This window comes from Lynx canadensis, chromosome B1, assembly GCF_007474595.2.
Source record: "Lynx canadensis isolate LIC74 chromosome B1, mLynCan4.pri.v2, whole genome shotgun sequence".
NCBI classification, from domain to species: domain Eukaryota; kingdom Metazoa; phylum Chordata; class Mammalia; order Carnivora; family Felidae; genus Lynx; species Lynx canadensis.
In genome coordinates this window covers 146921420-146944952 of record NC_044306.2, presented here as the reverse complement: position 1 = coordinate 146944952, position 23533 = coordinate 146921420, and the positions used below count along the sequence as shown (strand labels likewise).

Here is a 23533-nt window from a genome sequence, read left to right as displayed (position 1 = left end):
TCAGTGCCACAAAATAAAGTCTTAGATATCATTTGCACTGTAAATGAAAAAGAGACAAACTTTGGTTCTGATAAGTTAAATCTACACTGTTCATTCTCATCCCACCCCTCCGAAACAGTACAGAATAACCTGATCTAAAATTCTAAACAACACTGAATGAAAAGCCAACAAGCCAAAAATTAGTATGAAGAAATGGGGATATGTCTGAAAGAAAAAAAAAAAAATTCATTTGTTTCTAGCTAATTCGTAAGTGAGCATCCTATTTCAATTCTAAGCCCTGAAAGAATAGAAATAACAATTTTGTTCTTTCAGATAAAAACTAAAAGCATAACACTATACTAGTACTACAAAAGAAATAAGATACACTTTCCTAAAGCATGAGCTATGATTATATTATTCACTGTAACCCAGTTCACTAAGTAAAGCTCAAAACTTTTAGACCAGGACTCAAGAGACTCTTTCTCCAATCTATACTATTGCTCTCTGAACACAATTCCTATGAATTAGCTAGTTTTGATAAACAGACTTTTTATATTTAGTATATTTCCCTATCTCTTCCTTTTCATCTACATCTTTTTAAACTATTCCTATTCCTATCTTTTAATGAATAGTTCAATGCCATTTACATCATTTCTTGATAACTTGCCAACACTTCTATGGTATTTAAATTATATGGGACACCTCACAGTTACCTGACTTTGTATGTGGATCTTACTTCCCCTTATTAAATCATATATTTCTTTAAAAACAAAAAAAAAAGTGCAACTGCTGTACTCTGTACAATGTAATAGGCCAACCATTACAGTAACACATGGTAGATACTAAAAAATAAATAAATAATGGGATGAATACAAAAGAATATAAAAGATAAACACTGTTCTTAAGGAATTAAGTCTATTTGGAAAGAGAAGACATATGCGTGATAGAGTAGTAACAAGATAATTTTTGTCAAAATGAATGATAAAAATAACCGATTGTAGAACTTCTACAATGTTTAGAGGATTAAATGTCCTGCTGTGAGCTCAAATAGGATTGGAAGTGTTTTTGTAGAATGGGAGATTTAAACGATACACAAAGAATGAATAAGTCTGGAAAAATAATGAAGAATATGGGTATTTCTGAGATGAGAGCAATGGTGACGTAAGAGACGGTAACAAACAAAAGACCAAGCAAGGAGAAGACTCCACATCAGAAATTCAAAATAGGGGATGAGCTCTAAGGGCACCAGATTATGTTGGCTTTGACTAACAAACTAAGATTGGGTTTCAAAGGATGACAGAGACTGAAGGGAGGAAAAAGTTCTAGAAGAGGATACTAACATAGTGGAGTGGTTAGGAAGATGAATGATATGTTACCTTGCTTGGAGAAGAGGTAGTGAGGAAGAGGAAGAGAAAGAGAAAAAAAGAGGAAATAACAAGAAATTCAGTGTCTAGGTAGTCTAGAATACCTAGGGACAAGGTGGTACAAAGCACAGACAGAGAGAATAATAAGAAAAAAAAGAAGAAATATGATTTCTTGCAATTTATATATTAAAATCTTCAATACAACAAAATAATTTGGAACCTACCAAGGGATTTTACCTACCTGTCTCAAAATGACAAAACTTGAATTTTAAACACTGAACAGTAATCCAGTTTTCCTAGTAACAAATTAAAGCTGAATTTAAGAGACCAACCAAACTATTAAATCACTCTGTGCTATGCATTATAGGAAGAGAAACAAAGTTTCTCTTTTCACAAAATTTATTTCTACTTCTGAATGTAGTTCATTTGATTTTCAGGCATTTTAAAATATTGGTGGCTGGGTTTTCATTATATAATTCTCTTGTTCCTAGTAATTAAAGCAAATGATTAAAAATAAAACCAATTTAAGTTAATTTTTTCCCTGCTGTGCTAATACAAGAAAACATTCATTCATAAGTAATTAGTTACTTTTAATTGGATTTACATTTTGTGTGAAAGATTAAGATTGCAACTCGATTTTGGAAATACTACTTAGAACTACTTTTTAAAAGTTTACTTAGCTTAACTTATCAATATGGGTAATATTAATGGTTTTTCTGGGATACCTGTGTCTACCTTTCAGTGTTGCTATGAGTGATTATTTGCTTATTATTTTACTGCTTTCATCACTACCGCTAAATCCTAAAATGAGAGTCTTTAGTAATCACTAAACTATACATATCCAGAAAAATTGAAAAACATCCAAGTGAATGAGGATGAAAGACTTCTACCTTCCTAAATGCTGCCATCAGAGGAGTTATCTTGCGGTTGTCTGCTGCATCCACATCTGCACCTGCTTGTACTAGTAACTGAACCACATCAAGGTGTCCGCCATTTGCTGCTAGCCACAATGGAGTGTTCCCCTTCTTATTACGTACATCAATGTGAGCTCCCCTAAACGAATGACACAGGTATTGTTTAAAATAAATGGAATGACACAGATAACGATAAAAATCAACTATTAACATATGAAAAATATTCTATAAAAGTGAAATATTAGATATAATATTCAAGGACTTAAATACATTTTTCTCTCAAAATTACAAGGAATTTCTAACCATCAAATTTAAAAGTCTTCAAATTAAAAAACAACTGTATACTAATAATTGCTTTTCTTATTTTAATGACTGCATAATTCTGGGTTTCAATCCTGAGAAAATGTGAAGTTTTATTTAGTGAAAAATATAAGTACATCCTGTTAATAGCATAATCAATACATTAAACAAACAGTATGCAAGAGACATAAACAGTATCTTACAAGGCACTTGTATCTATTTCAGATTACTTGTATTTATGTATTTTTTATTATGTGGCTTCAGAAAAGAATGAATCTAAAAATAACATGCAGATTTAGCACTCAGTGGGCATCATGGTAAGACTCATGGTGAATAACAGGTGATAGCAGCCACTACTAAATACTACTGCTTAGGACACCATGCAAATGTCTTTAAGACTGTTAAAGCAAGAAATCCAATTCAGCTGGCAAGCATCTTTGGAAGACTGGCAGGAACTTCTAAGCGACTGAAAGCAGGGATTCCCCTGGATCCTGTCTGATACCTTGAACAATTCTGTAACTGTCACTTAAAAGCCCTAATTGCTATTAAAAACAAAAACAAAATATAAACAAATTAAAAAACAACAACAACAACAAAATCAACAACAAAATCTTAGATTGCTGCTAGATTTTTAAGATTTCCAGCGATAACTCTCTGGAAAACTCAAACTGTGTCGGAGATGTGAATATGCAGGCCAACAGCTGGATGTTCAAATAGCGTATTATAGTACTTTAAAAGTGTATACACACCCAAGAAAGGAAGAAGAGAAGTATTTCTAGGTTGCACTGAAATAAATCAGACAACGTAGCATAGCTCTAGATAGGTGGGAAATAACAGAAGTAGGTGTAAAAAATAAAACAAAACATGCAACTGTAGTTTACAGAAGTAACCACATTTGATATTTTAATAGTACAATTTGCCCAGAGAGAATAGTAATCACTAGTAACACCATAGTCACATATGAAGGGCATGATAACATCATACCTGCCAATGAGAAGCTCACAGAATTTATAATGCCCTTTATCTGCTGCTATGGTTAAAGCTGTATCTCTCGAAGAGGGCACTGGAGGGGCATTAACATCAGCACCTTTATCCAAAAGAACTCGGCCCACCTCTGCATATCCACCAGAGGCAGCTTCCATGAGTGGTGTGAGGCCAGTCTAGGTTTAGCGAAAAATAAAAGCAACATATGAGAGACTGAAAAGAGCGAAAATGTTTAAAGAACCACCTGGGGAGCAACTTGATATAATTGCTACAAAGAGTCACAACTAAATTTCAGCACTGACACTACAGCCTGAGTTACAGTGTGATCCAGAAAGATGATTCTACTTAATGTCAATTTATTGTGAAAAAAACTTGTGAAAAAAACTTGCCAAGATGCAAGCACTTGGCATATAACTGGCACTAATAAATGTTTCCTCTCTTCTCTTTCACAAAGTACGTATTTTCTAGCTGATAACCCTAGTATGTCATTTTTACCTATAAAAATTTAGTGTTAAAGTATTTTCAAGAGTTAATGCTTGACCGAGTACACAGAATGATTTCTGATTAAACACATATGTAAGATATATGTTACTAGAAAATACTAAAATTATAATTAGCATAATGCTACTGTACACCTTAAATATCGAAGCAATAAATAAATCCATGTATAAATCTCAGATTTTTCTTACCTTAGCTCTGTGTTCCACATTTGCTTTTCTATCAAGCAGAAGACTAACCACTTCAGTTCTTCCTTGGAAGCAGGCTAAGGTAAGGGCAGTGTTCCGATTGGTTTCTATTTGAGCATTTATGTCAGAGCCCATGTCTAACAGGAGCTTAACAGCAGCTGTATGCCCATTCATAGCTGCTAACATCAGAGGAGAAATGCCCAATTTGCTACCAGTTCTGGGGGTGGAGGTATGGGGAGAACAAAAGGAAAAGATATAAAATTTAAATGTCCCAGAAAAAATTGGATGAATTTTATAGAATTCTATTTCAGGATTTGATTCTTTAGTTTGCAGGACTATTTAAAATAATAATTTTTCTCAGCCCTAGTAAGTCTATGAGATACTACCAAGACTCCATTAGAAATCTTTTACCACCTAGACCTAGACTACTTTCTGTAGCTCATCCAACATAATGACTTGGGCTGAAAAGTAACTATTAAATTATTAAGTGATTATTAAGATGGGCTTTCCATCCTAAAGCATAATAACTGTGTTTACTTTTAGTACCATAAGAAATAGAGTAAGTGATGGTTTCTCAAGTTCTATATCAATAGAATAGTTTTAAATACTTAAATAAAATTAATCTTAAAAATCTCTAACAATTTGGATTCTAAACTCGTAATGAAGGCATTTTCTAAATATGGCGTAAGAAATACAAGTGTTCTACAAATAGCTTTGTCATAACACTCTTAAGGGGCTTATAGAGAGAGAATAAAACTTGCCTAGAATTAATCTCAGCTCCTGCATTTAGTAATATTTTGATAATGTTCACATAGCCACCAGAAGCAGCCAGGCTTAGAGGTGTGTAATCAGAAACATTCCTGTGCTCTTTATTTGCCCCTCGAGCTAACAACAGCTCCACCACCTGAAAAGAAAAGAGGAAAAGTTGTGTTTTCTTCTTATGGTGAAACAATTTGCAAAGTGTGTATTTCTGATTTCTTTATTTTTCTGGTATATCGTATAAGAAAACAGAGGAAAGTCCTTTTTTTAATCCTTTGCACAAAATCAGCTTCAAATGATAGCAAGAGCTCTTACAAGCCAACAGAAAGCAGGCTTTTCAATTAAAATCCATTTTGGGAAAAAAAATCCATTTTGGAATTTGTTAAAATGGCACAGTGTGTTCATGAAAGACCAGGGTCTCAGATCTGCTGGATCTCAGTGTGTTGTTGTGCAATGCTATCTTAGCAATTAGCATTTCTCTGTTATTTCATCACATAGTGGTAAAACGGAATAAGATTTTTTCATTTATAATGATTTAAAAATATTTTTTAAACTTATAATCAATAACAATGTTTAAAAACTTGGAATAAAAGTAATATTTATTTTTTCCCAATATTTTATGAAAAATTTTAAACATATGGAAAAGCTTAAGAAATTTACATACACTTGCTACCTAGATTTTACCATTAATATTCTACTACACTTACTTTATTACATCTTTCATCTGTCCATTTTCTGATGCATCTCATTTCAAAGTAAAATGGACACCTGCAATTTCCCTTAAGTGCATTAGCATGTGTATCATTATCTAGAATATTATTTGCTTTAAATTTTTTGGGGGTAAAATATATAACTTACAACCAATGCACAAAACTTGGGTGTATATTCACTGAGTACTGACAAATGCATAAAACTAATTTTTTTTTTTAATTTTAATACTTTGTTTTTAATGGTTATTTTTGAGAGAGAAGGTGTGAGCTGGGGAGAGGCAAAGAGTGGGGGGGGACAGAAGATCCAAAGAGGACTCTGCACGGACAGGAGCAAGCCCAATGCAGGGCTCGAACTCACAAAACCTGAGTTCATGACCTGAGACAAAGTCAGACGCTCAACAGACTGAGCTACCCAGGGGCCCCTAATAATTTTTTTTTTTTTTAATGGACAAAGAGAAAGGGCATGAGTAGGGGAAGGACAGAGAGAGGGAGAGAGAGAATCTTGAGCCCTACATGGGCTCAATCTCACAACCATGAGATCATGACCTGAGGCAAAATCAAGAGTTAGACACTTGACTGAGCCACCTAGGCACCCCAAAACTAATGTAATTTAAATCCTGTTATTTATTCATGCCCCTTTCCCAGTCAATCTCACCTATAGACTAATTTCATCTATCTTAAATCCTCATATAGATGAAATCAGTGTTTGAAAGTCATATGCGGGTATTGCATACCATTCCATTATATGAATATACTATAGGTGATCTATTCTCCTACTGATGAACAGCTTTGCTGTCTCTAGTTTTTGGTAAATTTGAATAAAGTTGTTATGAACATTCTTCCAGAAATACATTTTCATTGCTTATGGGTTCCACCTAGTAGAATTTCTGGGTGTATGTTCAGTTTTATAAGAAATTGCCAGACCTTTTCCTAAAGTGGTTATATCATTTATACTCCCACCAATAATAAGTGAGTCCTGGTTGCTCCACATCCTTGGCAAAATTGGTATTGCCAGTCTTTATAATTTTAGCCATTCTAGTTGGGTGTGTGGTGGTAACCCACTGGGGTTTTAATTTACATTCCCTGATAGCTGAAAAACATTTACCATTTATTTAAGTACTTATTGGCGTCTTTTGTCCATTATGCCATTTAATTAATGCACAAAACAACTCTTTGACACAAGTGCTAGTATTTTCACCTTCATTTTACAAATGAGGCAGAGAAAAGTTAAGGGACTGTCCAAGATCATAGCTCTTACCTTGCACTTAGTATTGTTTTTTAATTTTTTTTTAACGTTTATTCATTTTTGAGAGACAGAGACAGAGCATGAGCGAGGAAGGGGCAGAAAGGGAGACACAGACAGAATCTGAAACAGCTTCCAGGCTCTGAGCTGTCAGCACAGAGCCCGACACAGGGCTCGAACTCACAAACTGCGAGATCCTGACCTGAGCTGAAGTCAGACGCTCTAACGACTGAGCCACCCAGGAGCCCCTACCTTGCACTTAGTATTAGTAAAATATCCTACAATACTAACTAGGAAATAACAAATAAATGTTAATGAACAGTGCTTTATCTTAACATACAAGCTAAAACTTTACTCATAGGAATAAAGCTATGACTAATTTTAGATTACGACTTTCTGTCCATCACTTTTTTGCTTTTAGAGCCAGAAACAGTAGGTGGCTTATGTGACAAGGTTATAAACACAAGACCAAAAAATGGTATTAGGCTAAATTTTACAGAGTCCCTTAAGCAAGAAAGTAGAAAACCCTAATCAAATTTCTAAAGTTATTAATTCCATTACACAAAGATAACTGAGCTTAGTTATCTCTCAAAGGGAATGGTCTATTCCCAGAAAGAAAGAAATACTCAAAGATTATATATAGTATGCTATAGGCTTTAATACTGCTTTGAAAGGAAGGAAATCAACTGATTGTTTTTTGATTCAACACTGAAAAAATTGTTATTTTATGAAGCAAGTATTATTTCAAGCTATACAATGATTGAAAATTTCAGTTATATCAAAATTTTACCTTCATCATATTCCAAAACAGAACCATTTTCATTCCCAACTAAGTTTTTCAATTTAATGTTGTTATTGATTGCAAAATTTTCTGCCATACCATTTCAACTTGAGATTAATAGGAATCTCTACATTTTCTGATGCGGTGGAGATAATTTATCAAATAAGTAGCTTATTTTTTCACTATTTACTTCCTATTATTTGGGTTAAAATCCTTTTAATATACCAATCACCTCTACTATGGAATGCAGGAAGGGAAACAATACAAATGTATTCACATTATCAACCAGAAGGAACAGCACAGTAGAGACACATTCTTTGTTGTCTCCTATGCAAAACATCTCTAGAAAGTATGTCTAACTATCCACACACCTATAATCTATTCCAAATATAAAGGAGCAAAAATTATAAATTTAAAAATTATAAATTGGCCAAAGCAACAATTGTATAAAAAAAAAAAAAAAAAACTATTATCACTAGGCTCCAATTCTTTTTAATCCACAAGATAAAGGATCACTAATTCCTATCTTTCTATATACATGTACCATTTTATTAGATTTCCCATTCTTTCTGCACAAGAATTATTCTACCTCTTAAAAATCTTTATCTTCTGGTTTACTAAAAACTCCAGTGGGTTTAGCTGACTAGAGTTCAATACAACCTGATGTGTTATGACAGGCAAAGGGTGGGAGGCAGTTTGGTTTTGCACAAATAGGGAAGTAAAAACCTACCACCTCCCTGGCCAGAGTAATTTTAGATAGAGTATTTCAGGAGGTATACTGACATAATGGATAGAACAGCCAGTTGAAGGATTTGGAAAAGATATCCTCAAACCAATAATCAAAAGAATAGGGTACACTTCAAATAGAGAACAGGTAACTGGCAAATACAGCCTCAAATATCTGTAGATATAAGAGAGTATAAACCTCTTTCAATTAATCAAAGAACAGAATTAAGAATAGTGGGGAAACTTAGGGAAGGCATAATTCAGGTTTGATAATCAGGAGAACTTTATAATAGGATGGCAAAAAAAAAAAAAAAAAAAAAAAAAAAAAGATTTCTAAACTAAGTAAGACACTGACCTGGTTAACCCAGGGTACTTCCTAAATCTGAGATTCAACAACTCCCTAATTGAAAAGTTGTCAGTCCACAGAGACAGCACAACTGGCTAATCAAAATCCTTACAACTGGATTTAAAAAGCAGATTTAAAACATTAGGTTGCCCAGCTGTTCATTAAATGCCAGAAAACACACATGGGTGTAAAGCTATAACTTCTTGCGCCTATACCTGATCACACCAGCTGTTCTACTTTCCTTAAAAAAAAATGAAAAGATCATACAATCTTATCCGAGAACCTTTCTTCCAGATTTGAGGAGTGGGGGAAGATGAAAAGAACAACTAAAAACTGAATGCTCTTAATTCCCTACTAATCTTATACATAGAGAGCAAAAGAAGCTGAGCTTAAGTACCTTTCATGCTAGGTACTCTAGGATAGGAAAAGATGAATGATTATAGGCCCTGTTTATGAGGAGTTTACAGATTTGATTGGGAATGCCTTAATCATTTCCTTAGCCCGAATGCAACACACAGGGATTCCTACGGCAGATACTACTTTCAGATGAACAGAATAATAAACATGATTTTTGTGACACGATAGCTTATGCTAACACTGATACTTGAAATTATTATCTATTAGCAAAAGGACAGTTACTGTGATAAATCCAGATGCCAATCCTCTATTACCATCAAATCATAAAAGTTAAAACATATATTTGCTAAACAGATGGACAATTATTACAATGGAGAAAACGTTACCTCCTGCCTTCCCCCAGAACAAGCCAAAGATAGCGGTGTGTCCTTGGTTCTCTCTGACTGGGCTTCAATGTCTGCACCATTGTCCAGCAATATTTCCACAACACCAACATGACCAGCTGTAGCAGCCAAGATAAGTGGAGTAAAACCTAGAGGAAAAATAATGATCTTCTCACTACATGCTAAGCAAAAGAACAATAGTGTTTTCCATTATATCTATCACAATAGGCCTAGAAGCAGTATTTCTTCACAAAATACAAATATTCCAGAAAAAAAAAAATTAACAGAAGTAAGCCCTACCTTTCTTGTCTCGGTGCTCAATACTAGCTCCTCTCTCTAGCAGTGTTTGTACCAGTTCCTCATGACCACCAGCACAGGCAAGTGTTAGAGCCGTATCATGATTACTTTCAGTCTATAAAAAAATTATTTTTTGATTAGCTTATTAGATAATTTTCAAATGACAGCATCAATTATATAATATATACTTATACCAAATACAGATACAGATGTACCATTCTACTGTATCAAACATTCGGGTATTAAGTCGTTCTTTTTCCATCAGCGGCTAACGTGTGATTTTGTAAAGGCTACAAAATAACATTTGAACTTTATGGGCAATTCTTAAAGCAGGCATGAAGGAAAAAAAAGTATGATTTTCCAACCATATGTTATTTACAACTACATGATTAAATTAAACACTGTTGGACTCACTTTTACTTCTAGCCATTAATGGAGTAGCATAGACAACAGCACAGACAAGATTTGTTTTCCTATCTCAAAGAACCAAAAAAAAAAGGGGGGGAGGGGGCAAACTATTTGAAATGATGGTGTTTAGAGAGGCAGTGCATGGATGGCAGTGATCTCGGAGGACAGAAATGATTAACTCAACTTATTGCCTAGAGAGTTTCAAGGCTTCAGGGCAGACTGGGTACCCAAACACAGCCTGTCAATCTCCCTGAGTTGAAAAGGCAGAGTTTGGAGAGGTCAGGATGGCTGGAATTCATGGGGCAGACTACTAGAGAGGAAAGTACTACAAGAGTACTCTAGATTAGCAACACTAAGTGATGCTTTGCCTAGGAAACAATAAATGACAGTTAAGTTAAATGAATGACAACAGCTATACGGGATTACAGATTCAAAGACTATTTCTAATAAAACAAACATATATGAAATATATATTTATTATGTTTACATATTTATATAACATTTATTATATTTATGTAATAAATACAAAAAGAAACGGCATTTTCTCCCAGAAGGTCAATAACTCTAAAAACCAAACTCTGTCATAAAAAAAAGAATAACAAGAGACAAAAGGCAAAATCGATAGAGTCAAGAAATAAGAAAAAGCCTACTAGTCAGTGATGAAGAGGGAGACCGCAAAAGCTGCTCTGCAGAAGAGGCTGGCAGAGAGCAGAGCTACTGACTGCAGAGATCAGGGATGGCCACAAGGGAGAGATGCACCAACTACAACAATGAAGAAGGACATGAATACTTAAATGAGTGACCGCTCTGACTGTGTAATAGTATTTGATCTTCATTTCAGGTTTATAAGGAAGGAATTATTATGTTTGATTTCAGAAAAAAAAGAGACAAAGCCTCAGAGAAATAACCTTCCAATGGTCACACAAGCTAATAACTGATAAGGATCGGCTTAAAAAACCAAGGAGATCCTGGATATCAAAATCCTCCTTTCCCCATCATAAAGCAGTCCTAAGGCACGGCCAATGGAGGTCAATATAATGTTAAGTCTCTCTGCTTTATATGCTCTCTCTGTTAGTGTACAGACCATTAGAAGAGACAACTTTATGATGAAGAGTCCACTTTATGATGAAGTTTATTAGGTTTCTAAGAGTTTCTGGGGGTTAAAAGAGTAATTTAGGAAAGTGGTGCCAATTTTAAATAGAAACTGAACAAACAAACTTTGAAAAAGATCAGCATGGGAAATTTTAGTGGATTAGTAAAATATTGGTTTTTTCCCACATTATAAAACATCAGCTCAACTGACATTTATTAAGCACCTTTTATGTTCAAAGTACTCTGTTAGGTACTTCAGGGGTTGACAAAGATAAATAAATACAGTCCCTGCTCACCAGGAGCTTAGTGATTACAGCAAAGGGAAAATTTAAGTTCAAACTATGAAAGAAATACAAACAAGGTATTATGAGAGTTGAAGGAAAAATATTTAAAGCTAAGAAAAGAGGGCTTGTCAAATTCCTTGGGGAACTTAAGAGTGGGCAACTTCATTAATATCTTACGATAATCTTCTAAAGACAATAATGAAAGAATTTAAAGATTCTGAAGTGAGGTTTCCACCTTCCTAATACACACCTACACAATCCCCAAACGGTAAGAAACACTATCCTGATTTGTAATACCTCAAGAAACAAATTAACTGAAGCAAAAGTCTGGGTTAAAATTAACAATGATTGATAAGGCACAGAAAAAAAAAAAATAGGTGTTTTCAAGATTACTAATCAAGGAAATAATGATAACAATATAGGTTGATGACTTTCTGAAAGGCAATGTATCACTAAAGTCATGTTATATTACACTGGCTAAGAAGTCACACACATTGTCATGTATCAATATCTAAGAGAAACCTGAAAGGGAGAGAGATGCCCAAAGCTTTGTTAAAAGCTCATTCAGGTCTACATTCTAAAGAAAATTTCCATTTAGCCTATGATACCATAAAATATACAATTTTGTATGTAACAGATGTTGTTATGATGACTCTATTCTTATAAAAATGCTAAAATTATATTCAATGTAAAAATATTATGTAAATTATCAACATGACTATTCAATTATGTAGGAATGAAAAATAAGAAGGAATCATAAGACAGATGCAATACTAACGGAAAAAGCAACTTTTAATGAGCTGGGATATAGGTGAAAAATATACCTGAACGGTCTGTAAAAATAAACAAAAAATAAAAAAGGAAATATATCTATTAATTATACCTACATAATTAAATTACTTTGAAAATTATTAGGACTTCAAGGGCTAAGCTTTTTTTAGACTTCCATAACCTTCAAAATCCCAAATCTCTCATTCTCTAAACATGTCAGAGGTAGCACATAAAATACAAAAAAGATTAAAAAAAAAAAAAAGCATTTAGGAAGAATGAGAATTATCAGGGAATAATGACAATAATCAGTTAAATAATAAATAACTTGCTTAAAACTTCACATAAACAAGTAGAATGCATGCATTTGAAAGAAGAATGCTTTAATGGCAGCATACTGCATACCACTATTAACTCATTTTTCCTGGTCTCTTTAATATTTCTCATCAAATCATTGTGATGAAACTGTTCTCCATACTGCAAAACCAACAAGGGAAAAATATCCAAAAGATATTTATATTTATCCATTAAAGGCAAAACATAATTTTACATACTTTATAATTTCAGTCCTGACATTTAAGTTAAATTTAATGTCTACCCTCTTTAAAAGATAATCATGGATTTATGTTATTTCACACAATACAGAAAATATTTAATTTACCAGTATTCAACTCTAACCTTCAACCAGATGTACTGTTTCATATAAAACCTATAGTTCTTAAAAGTTTCTACATTACTAATTTCTGTATCTAACAGTACCCAGATACAAATTTTGTTATGCCATTCCAGCAAAATAAAGATTAGAGCTACGTTATGAAAAAAGATACAGTAAAAGTCTCAAATAATTCCTTCAAACTATCATTTATTGATGTTTCCTAAAGTAAATGTTGATAACAGCACAGTATATGCTATTAAAATATATTAAATGTCATTATATATATTTTATATATAAATAAATTATATCTATAAATTATATATATAGGTAGATAGATATAACTTAATATAAATATATTAAAAATATTCAGGAAAGGGGCACATGGCTGGCTTAGTCACTAGAGCATGCAACTCATGATCTTGGCGTCGTGAGTTCAAGCTTCACGCTGGGCACAGAACTTACTTAAAACAAGACAAAACAAAACAAAAAAAAAAAACAAAACCAAAACCAAACAAAACGAATAAAAACAAATATATCCTGACAAACTTGATTCAGTAAAATCATTATGTGAGAGGTAGAGAGCCTGTGGCACATACTTACACACCAAAGGTAATTTTTAGTTATAGAATGTAAGATTTGGGGAACCTTACAAAGAGTGAAAACTCTCATCTTCAGCAGTCTTCAAGTTCCAGAAATTAAACATGATTCCTGTTCATCCTTGTTAAAAATATTAGTTTCTGCATATAATGATCAATTAAATGAGTTTAAAGTATGATCATGTGAAGACTCATTAGCATATTTTAAAAGACACTTATACGCTGAAGGTTTAAAAAAATTAACATTTGTTTTGTTTTTCTTTAAATTAAGAATTGACGTAAATATGCCCTATGGCCAAGGAAACATGCTGAAAAGATGCAAAGATGAAAGAAAGAAAAGATGCCATCTAGGTGGTGGACCTATTTTCTATAATCTAATTTACCAGGTTAATATAATTAAAATCAGTGTTCATACTTAAGATAAAAAGTTGAAAAGGAGGTAGCATAGTGCAGTGGTTAAGAGCATAGATTCTAGACCTAGATTGATGGGGTGGTTTGAAAGACGGCTCGACCATAAATTAGCTGTTGGGTGAATAGTTAGTATCTCTAAGCAGGAACTTTGTAAACTCTATGACAAGCAGTCTAACTCATGATAGACTATCCCAACTGAAAAACCTCAATATAGAGACCACATATTTAAGAAGAACACAGTCAATCTTTTTACATAAGCATGTCAACTACAATTAACATATTAGATTTTTTAATTTAAAAAAATTAGAAATATTTCTATGTAACTTCTTAGAAATTAACTTGTAACACAGAGATAGCTGGTTGAGTAGTATAGTCAGGTAAAATTTCACCACCACTATAACAATTTCAAACTCAATAAAATCATGATCATATGAGGAATTTTTTCTGTGGCTATTTTATTCAAAAGAATTTTTTTTAAAAATCCTTTTATATTTGGTGAGGTTTTTAGTTTTCCTTATGGATCAATTCTTAATTCCATATAAAAACTAGAAATTAGATCTCTGGTTAAAACATAACAGCTATAGGTTACAACATAACAGCCTCAGAGGGAAAAAAGCCTGGAGGAAAATAATGCAAATTCAATACCAAGTTCAACCCAGTTCTATATTGCTATATATTATTAAATATAAACCATGTGGTTCATAAACGAATATTTCATAGTTTTTTTAATTTGAAAAAATTTAAAAAACATACTATAGAGTATGGTAGTTAAGGAGGGTGTCTTTGAAGTCAAACCCACCTAAGTATGACTCTCAACCCCATCACTTAGCTAAATGAACTGATCCTCAGCGATATGTTTAATCTCTCTTAGCCTTGGTTTCTTCATCAGGAAAATGGTTATTTAAAAGTAGTTACTTCATATACGTGGTCTGAAACTCAGACAATTCCTTAAAATAGCCCTGACAACTTTAAGTGCTTAAAAAAAAAAAAAAAAAGTACATATAACTTAACATTTGGAAAGCAAGTAAGAATAGAAATGTAATTCCTTTTTCACAGTATTACCAAGAAACATTTTAATGAAAAGGAAGCATTATTTTCTTAAACATCCTAAAAAATTTTATTTATTTATTTTGAGAGAGAGACAGAGGAGTGAGCAGGAATCCTAAGCAGGCTCTGCACTGTCAGCCTGGAGCCCGAGTGGGGCTCGAACTCACGAACCATGAGATCATGACCTGAGCTGAAATCAAGAGTCGGATGCTCAACCAACTGAGCCACCCTGAAGCCCCAGAAGCTTTATTTTCAATAGGTTGAGAGTACAAAGCCTTAATGGTAACACACACACACACACACACACACACACACACACACACACTTCAGGCAATTCAGGGTTACAAAGAACTGATCATTTACAAAATAAAAAGTTTTATTATGTATACTGCCACCTTCACCCATGTCATGCCTTCCCCACCCCAGATATATATTTTTTTAATTAAAAAAAATTTTTTTTAATTTTTATTTTAAGTAGGCTCCATGTCCAAGTGGGGCTTGAACTCACGACCCTGAGAGTAAGAGTCATGTGCTCTACCAGCTGAGCTAGCCAGGAACTCCCCAACGCCAGGTAAAAATCAAAATACAAAACTAAATAAACCAAACAGTTCTCAGTACTGAATAAGGCCATATACCCTTTACCTTATTCAGCAGTCTTCTAAGCTAGGCCTTATCTTAAACTTTTTTCCAGGACAAAACACAAGCTATCCTCCCCTCTCCAACTTCACTCTGACCTGAGATTACATGGTAAACTAATTTTCTAATTGGGTTTTTTGTTTTGTTTTGTTTTGACTTAGTCCTAAGACACAGACAGTCACCACTACATGTTTTAGTTGGCGAGATCAGAACTTTCAAAGACAATATAAATGCAATTAAGTATATACGATACATAAATGGAAGAATCTTTTATGTGTAACCCATTATAAATTAGAAGCATAGCTTCTAATTTAAGATTAGAAGAAAATACATACTAATTATAAATAAGTTATTTCTTTTAACAACCTCTTCTAGACTACAGTTAAAAAAAAGTTACTGATGACCTTGAAAACCAGACCATCACATAATTATCAGTAATAATCTGTATTTGGTATTTTATTTTTTAAAATGTGGATTCGCATTCCTAACTGTGGCTCAGATCTCTGGCTGGAGACAAAACAGTCTAAGATGACTTAAGTCTAAGATGATTAATGTTTTTACTGATGATATAATTTTAGTTAAAAACCATCCATCCTGAAGTTAGAGCTTACCTGTGCATCAATATCAATGGCAGGGTAGATAGGAAGCATGGCTGAAGGAGAGATGATAGGACTTGGAGTTGGAGTCTGAGGTTGGGAAATGGAAGCAGCGATACTGTGTGTAGGAGTGTTTGACATTGCAGATGCTCTTCCACTGACTGCTGTTGAACAAAATAACTGCACTTAATAAGGATGAAACATTGTTAGGTAACAGTAAGAAATAATTATTAGAAAATATTTAAAGACTTCTTAAAACAAAAGGTCTATAGGTAAACTGTCACAGCACTAATAACTCACTTTTCTGGTTATTTCTGACTTGGGATAACAATCTAAAAATAAAAAGTATATTGAGAATAACCCATTTTCTAAATAATAATCCATGTGAAAACCAAATTCCTCTCTTACAGTATGTATTCATAAAACCTCAATTCAAAATAACCCTGAAAACAAAAATATTCTTATGAATTAAAATTGAATATAAATGCAAATGGATAGTTGTTCATTATAGCTTCTTTTTTTTTTTTCATTATAGCTTCTTAATCAGAAAACGAATAAAAGGTAAAACAGTCAAGTTCAGACGGAGGAAAGTGTGAGTTTTAACCTGCCAATGTCACACCTTATATTCCAATGAAAGTAATATCACTGGGGAGAACCTAACTATAGAATCATTTAAAACACTTCCTACTCTTTTACTAACTGCAGACTGGGGGATGGTAACTTTCTGAATGGTAGTCCTCAGTAGGACCGTATAGTAAAATATAAAAATTTGATCCTCACACAGAAATATAGTTTCCCACATGTAGAATTATTCTGAGGGGGTTAAAATGCCCACCAATCAAACCAGCAATCACACTGACGAGGACAAAATTAAAAGATTAAGGTAGAAATAAATGTATGCACAATCATCCTTCAAATATAGATTATTGTTAGTTCTAAGTATAATTTTTCCATAATATTATTTTCACCAAAATATGCAAATTAATAAGGGGCTAATTAGGTCAGTACTTGAGGTGGGAGGACTCCAGAAGTGGTGGCAACTGAGGGTATTTATATTCCCTCATGGATTCACTTCTGGAGCTGATATGTGAACACCAACCCTTTTTCCCCCCTATTAAAAATGCTATAGCACTGAAGTGTGGGCATAAATCTTTGAATGGTCAACAGTAGCGTGGATGTGTGTTACCAACATACTTATCAACTACATCAGACAGAAAACAATCATGATTCACAACTGGATCTGAAACCAGGCAAAAGAGGTTATGATCCTGCCAAGAATAAAACTGAAATTGACCTTATTATAACAATTATAAACATGATTGTCAATTAAGAAATCTATTTTACATGAAATCCTTAGTTCAGGCACAAACATACACTATACATTATAGCAACACACATTCTATGATTATACATTTTTAAGTCCACTTAAAAGCTAAAGAAAAAACAAAGAAAGGAAACAAAACAAAACAAAACAAAACAAAACAAAACACTGTTTGAATCCTTAGGGATCCAGATAAATAGAAAAGGGCATGTACTAATATATTAAATTGATCATCTAATGACCTTGATATTGTTATTCCATATTGATAGTTTTATGTTAAAAAAATCAAGTTAATTTAAATGTACACATTCTAGATATAAAATCTCAAAACCATATAAAATCTATGGCTCTTAAAACAGATTCCATAATCTCCTCTGATTTGACTGATTTTCACAAATAAAAATGCTAAATACAAAAATCAGCTTAAACAGAATGAACACCAATCTGTCCAAAGAACTGATTTTTATTTCACAATAGTAAAAAAAATCTAAGCTTTACTATTAAATGACTATATTGTTATTTACATTTTAACTGGAATAAGTTCTTTTAAAGAACACACTAAAATTAGTTTTCTTATTTTGGGTCAAATTGCTTGTTCTTGCCACCTCATCTAAAAGGAGAGGAAACACCAATTCCCTCATTTCATTTCATTTCATTTCATTTCGGGTAGTTATGAAATTGGTTTATTAGAACTAAATACCTGCCTGTCACTTAATCATTCCCTACAGTTAAAAGTAACAACTTATAAATATGCAGGTACCTGAAGGAACTCTGGTATAGATCTTTACATGTGGTACTTCATTTTAGGGTCTGATTTTAGAGAAGGAGCACCAGATGCTCTAGAAAAGTTTTAACATTAGGTAAGGAAAGAAAGAACTTGAGAGCACAGCAAAGGCAAGGTGTTAAGACTAGCTAAATAGGGAACTGATTTTGCTCTGACAAGGATGGAGAACAGGCAAGACAGAAGATTTGGGTCAGCCAAGTACTACAGAAAATGATACTGAATCTTACAAGAAGAGTCTAATAAATTGGAATAAAGAACAAGTTTATTTAGGTTCTTTAAAGAAAAAGAAGAGGTTATGCTTAAGTGGGGAAGGAATACGGCACCTAATGAGGTTACAAAATATTAAGAAACCCAAAGAAAGAAATGGAAATGATCATCAGTCAACTGAAAGAACAAATACTACCAAAGAAGTTGTCTAAAGAAAAAAGTCGTAGAAGTGAGTGCATTAGTATATGTGTATGTTTATGCATTTGCACATGCATGATGACAGGGATGGACTGCAGGTAAGTGGTTGGATGTTTTTAATCCTGCTCTTCCGTCTGGTCATCTCTCCTCTCTCCATATAAATGGGCATAATAAAGAGGAAAAGTATTTTTATAATGGGAAGTATTTATCCTATTTCCTAAAAACTTGTGTGCTTTTGAAATTTTTTTTATATGAAAACACCTGGAACACAAAGGCAGAATTTAATTGTTTTTGTTTGGTAAACCAATTAACAGAAAAACTACTTTACAAACCTCTGATAATTCTGATCAGCATAAAAACTGTACAACTGGCAAATCAAGGTTGATAACTATGCCCAAGAACATCATGTAAATTCTGATAGCATATCAAAAAAAAATTTTTTTTAAGTATTCCCTGGTAGGAATGTCCATTCTTCATTTAAATAACTTGATACATTTTTTGGTAGTTCAACCAACATAATAGAAAGAAGACCATTATGACCTAGATTAATGGCCATGTAAGTAACACCAAATTTGGGACTTTTGGCTACTGTGCTCCAATCTTCATAAGATACCAATGTTTCTTTAATTGTATTCCCAATTATTATAACCAGCTAATGGTGATTAATAGTAATTTTCAAATCTATAGAAAAATTTTATGTACAATTTTCATAAGATACTAACATTTCTTTAATTGCAATCCCAATTATTATAAGCAGCTAATGGTGATTAATAGTAATTTTCAAATATATAGAAATATTTTGTATTTATCACTATAAGAATCTTCACAGTTCTTACTAATGATTATTAGACTATTGCACCCTCTAAGATTAGCAAAGAATTTCATTCCACATATTGTTGCTGGGGTGATACTAAAAGAGAACTAGGAAACTTTAGAGCAATTTGTAAGAACAAAATCTGTCTCATTAGCTGGTGTCTTAATTTCTGAATGTTAGCTAAATATCTCAACACTATACAATTTAATTTTCTTTTATGTTTTTGAAAGATGAAAGATAAATTATATATAACCTCATCATACTATATAATGCTGCCAAAACAGTTTCAAAATTAGAGAAACTTAATCATATAGAAGTATAGAGCAAAGAATAAAAAAAGGGGGAAGAAAACAGATAAATACTATCAAATTTCAACTACTTGCTGCCTTTTTCTCTTTTCCTTCCTTTTCAAATTTTCTTTTTTATCTTTTTCTTAAATCAAGAAAATTATCCTTCACAGTATAGCATTCTTATGGCTTATAATCCTGTAGAATCTCATTCTACTACTTTGTTACAGAACTCACAAAAAGTAAGTACCAAAAACTAGAATCATTAAAACAACCTTCTAAAATATTTCTTCTTGCAATGAAACTAATTTTAATGGAATATAATTTCTCTGGCTACACACTGAAAGATATATCATTTATGATACTGTCAGGGGACCACAACTTCCCATAATACAGTTAGAAAGAGACTACACATTAACATTCACAGGGGATAAAATCACTGACATACAATCAAACCCTATTTGGTTTGGTACTTTATTATCGTTGTAAAAGTGTTTAATTTTTTTTTTTTTTTTAATATCCATCAGGTTTGAAGTCTGATCCATTAGGATATAAAGTATTTCTGTTCACAAATAAGCTTCCTGATGTGTCCTACTAGTTTTGCACTTCAACTTCTATCAATTTCCCAGTTTAATGGTGTGAATACAGAAGCACAAAAGCCAAAATTCAATCTTAGTATTCTGAACTTAAAGAGAAAAAACAAAATCAAAAACAAAAACTCAAACATCAACCCCACTACTGAAAAAACCTAGATCCCCAGCCTACCCAGCTAAGCCAAAAAGTTTCAGTCACTTGTATTGCATGAGCTAATCTTTAATTCGACCTGTATCCGTCTGAGAACTTCTGAGATTGAACTAATACTTCTAAGGATATACATGGGTCAAGAGTCCAAAAATAGTTCTCAAGTTGGGTAATGGCAAAAAATTCTGGCACACTCTTACTCGCCTTAAGCAAATCATATTTGATACCTGCTCATAACAATATAAACCCACCTGCCATGATGTCATCCAGCGTGTCATTGAGGGTCTGAGCAGGGCTGGCTACCATTAACCCTTGTTGTGTTTCTGTCAGAATTCCTTGCCCCAGCCCTGCCAACTGTGCTTGGCCCAGTACTGGCTGTCCAACTATCACTCCTTGCAGTTCTGTAAGATTTGCGATGGACCCTGGAGGCAAGGGACCTGCCGCCAGAGGCAAAGCTTGAGGCATGGCCAGAGGCTGGATTGGTGCAAAACCCATCTGAGCAGCAGTCTGCTGGGGTTCATCTTTAAGCAAAACGGGATCCACTTGCTGTAACCGTGCATAGTCTCCCTCGGAAAGCTGTTCTCCAACCCCAACAGGAGTTAGCAGTCCCAGATGTTGGCAAGACTGTTGCTGCTGCTGCTGAAGTTGAATTCTTTGAGCTTTAACCTCTAGATACTGCTTTTTTAGCTGCTGCTGAGTTTTCAGTTGTAACTCTCGTTCTACTTTCTGTAGCTCCTCCAAAATCTTTTGTTTCTTCTGAATTTGTTCCTCCCTTGTTTTGTTCAGCTCCTCGATCTTCTCCTTGGTAAGTTGGTCAGCGTGAGCCAGTTCCAAGGACTGCAGCTGTGCATTCTTTTCTATGGCTTCTTTTATCCTCTGTTCCAGTTCTGTTAACTTTCCCTGAGCCTCTTCTACAATGCTCTCTGGAGACTGATTGGTGATGTAACCCTGTACATCCTGGCTGTTTGCTGGCAAATGGCTGCTGGACTTTTGTTTAGAAGCAGCTGTGTGAAAAAGAAACCCCCTCAGAAGTGCACATGAATGGCATCCTCATTACAGAGTTACTGTTGGGAGGTTTAGTGCCAACAGTTATGCACCAAGTTATCATATCCACAGAAGGTGAAAATGCACTGTTAAGAAGTTTAAAAACAAATCCACCTTCTTTATCATAAATATAAAATGTATGTATTTTATGTGCATAGAGAAATCTCTGGGAAATTAATTTTAAAAATATCACATGGCTAAAATTAGACAATAGAGGGATGCAGGTCTGTGAGATCTAAGTGGTGCAATTAAAGTAAAATCTAAGGCTATGTGTAGATACTTCATCTGGTCATAGAGATGTAAAAACTTATCATCAGAACAGAAAAATAACGCTAGATTATTAAGATGTAAGGAAAACTTAGACCTCTAAGTCAAGGTTTTTCCACATTTGATAGTCTATGTCTTTTAAACACACACACATACACACAAAGAGTACCCAAACCACTGAGAAGTACCGGGAAATCTAAATCCAGCTAAAATTTGTCTTTGTTGGGGGACTACCATCTTCAAGACTGATAAAGGCAAGATATAAATTCACATATTCACACAGCTACCTGGCCAGTAGAGATTTGGGATTCAGTTTCCCTGGAAGAAAAGATGCTGGACTACGCCATCCACTGTATCTTCTGACAGCCAGGTAAATAAACAGATCTGGCTATGGGTGCAGCAATCAGTTGTTTGCTACACCAACTGAAAAAGGTGCCAAGGCTCTAGACTGGTAGTAGTGACTGTAAAGAGCTGGTGGAAATACTTAGTATTCTTGTTGGTAAAATAATATAGGTAGCTAAAAACCAAAAAATTAAAACCACATTGGTTCTTCAGGTGAAACTTTTTAAAAAGAAAAACTGATTCAAACTGGTAGCTGTAATGTTTTGGGACATGACTTAAAACATGCATGGTGTAACATCCACAAGTCAAATATGGACCTCAGAGTTCTAGAGAAACAAACAAGCATATCTGAAGTAACTTTCAATTATTGACTGAGAAAGGTAGCCCAGATATAAAATCTACATTAAACCAGTTACTCTAAAATATAGTTTAATTTTGATCTAACTTGTTCATTTTATGCCTTAGATCACTACAGAAATTTAAGTAATTTACAAAAATGTCATCCAACTATACCCAGCCTAACAGTTTAACACGAATAGAAATGACCAGTTATTACAAGAAATGGTGGATAATCAGAACTGCATCAGAGATGAGCATCTGAATTTCTCCTGCTAATGCTGACAATTCTAGCATAAATCAGTGCTATTAACTATCTTCTCTCACAGTAACATGCCTTTTTCACTAGTAAAAAAAATTTTTAATTATGTCAACTTAGTAATATTCACCTTTTGTGGAAAAATAATTATAAATGGCTAGGTTTTTTGGTAATCTTATCATTTTTACCTGGATAACATGTACAAAACAGTCTTCAGAAGTATAACTGACCTTTATTCCTGATGGGAAGAGTAGTGGCAACATTGGCAGGTGGTTTGTCAGGCTCCTGAGGTGGGACAACCATGGGCAGTGCTTGAACTGGTACACGAGGAGCCTAAGACAAAGGAAACTGATTATATCTCTGCTTTTCCTACACACTCCATTAAATAACATGCTTTAAGAATAAGTTATAAAGACTTCTTCAAAATATTTGTAATATGGTATTAATCTCAGACACTGATATATTTACTTAAAATATGTTGTTGCCAAATTATTCTCCACAACGCTTTTTTTAATGCACTTTGAATTCAAATAGTTATTCTTGCCATAGTAAGAAAACAAAGCAAAATCACATCAATCTACAATCTGAATATTAAACCAGATTATATCATT

General features: G+C 33.6%; 1 protein-coding gene across 6 annotated transcripts in view; it reads right to left on the bottom strand.

Moving 5' to 3' along the window:
• The window catches only part of ANKRD17 (ankyrin repeat domain 17), a 168174-nt gene that overhangs the window by 37967 nt on the left and 106674 nt on the right, over window positions 1-23533 (bottom strand). For 2 of the 6 annotated variants that reach the window (XM_030313703.2, XM_030313705.1), the window contains exons 14-22: window positions 23153-23255; window positions 20926-21678; window positions 16338-16486; window positions 9833-9944; window positions 9536-9681; window positions 4989-5131; window positions 4231-4444; window positions 3542-3717; window positions 2234-2396 (exon numbers count right to left, since the gene is read on the bottom strand). In XM_030313703.2, the coding sequence (XP_030169563.1) occupies window positions 2234-2396; window positions 3542-3717; window positions 4231-4444; window positions 4989-5131; window positions 9536-9681; window positions 9833-9944; window positions 16338-16486; window positions 20926-21678; window positions 23153-23255 (1959 nt within the window). The remainder of the gene's footprint in view (window positions 1-2233; window positions 2397-3541; window positions 3718-4230; window positions 4445-4988; window positions 5132-9535; window positions 9682-9832; window positions 9945-16337; window positions 16487-20925; window positions 21679-23152; window positions 23256-23533) is intronic. The other 4 variants (XM_030313708.2, XM_032592971.1, XM_030313704.2 and 1 more) reach the window with 3 other exon arrangements.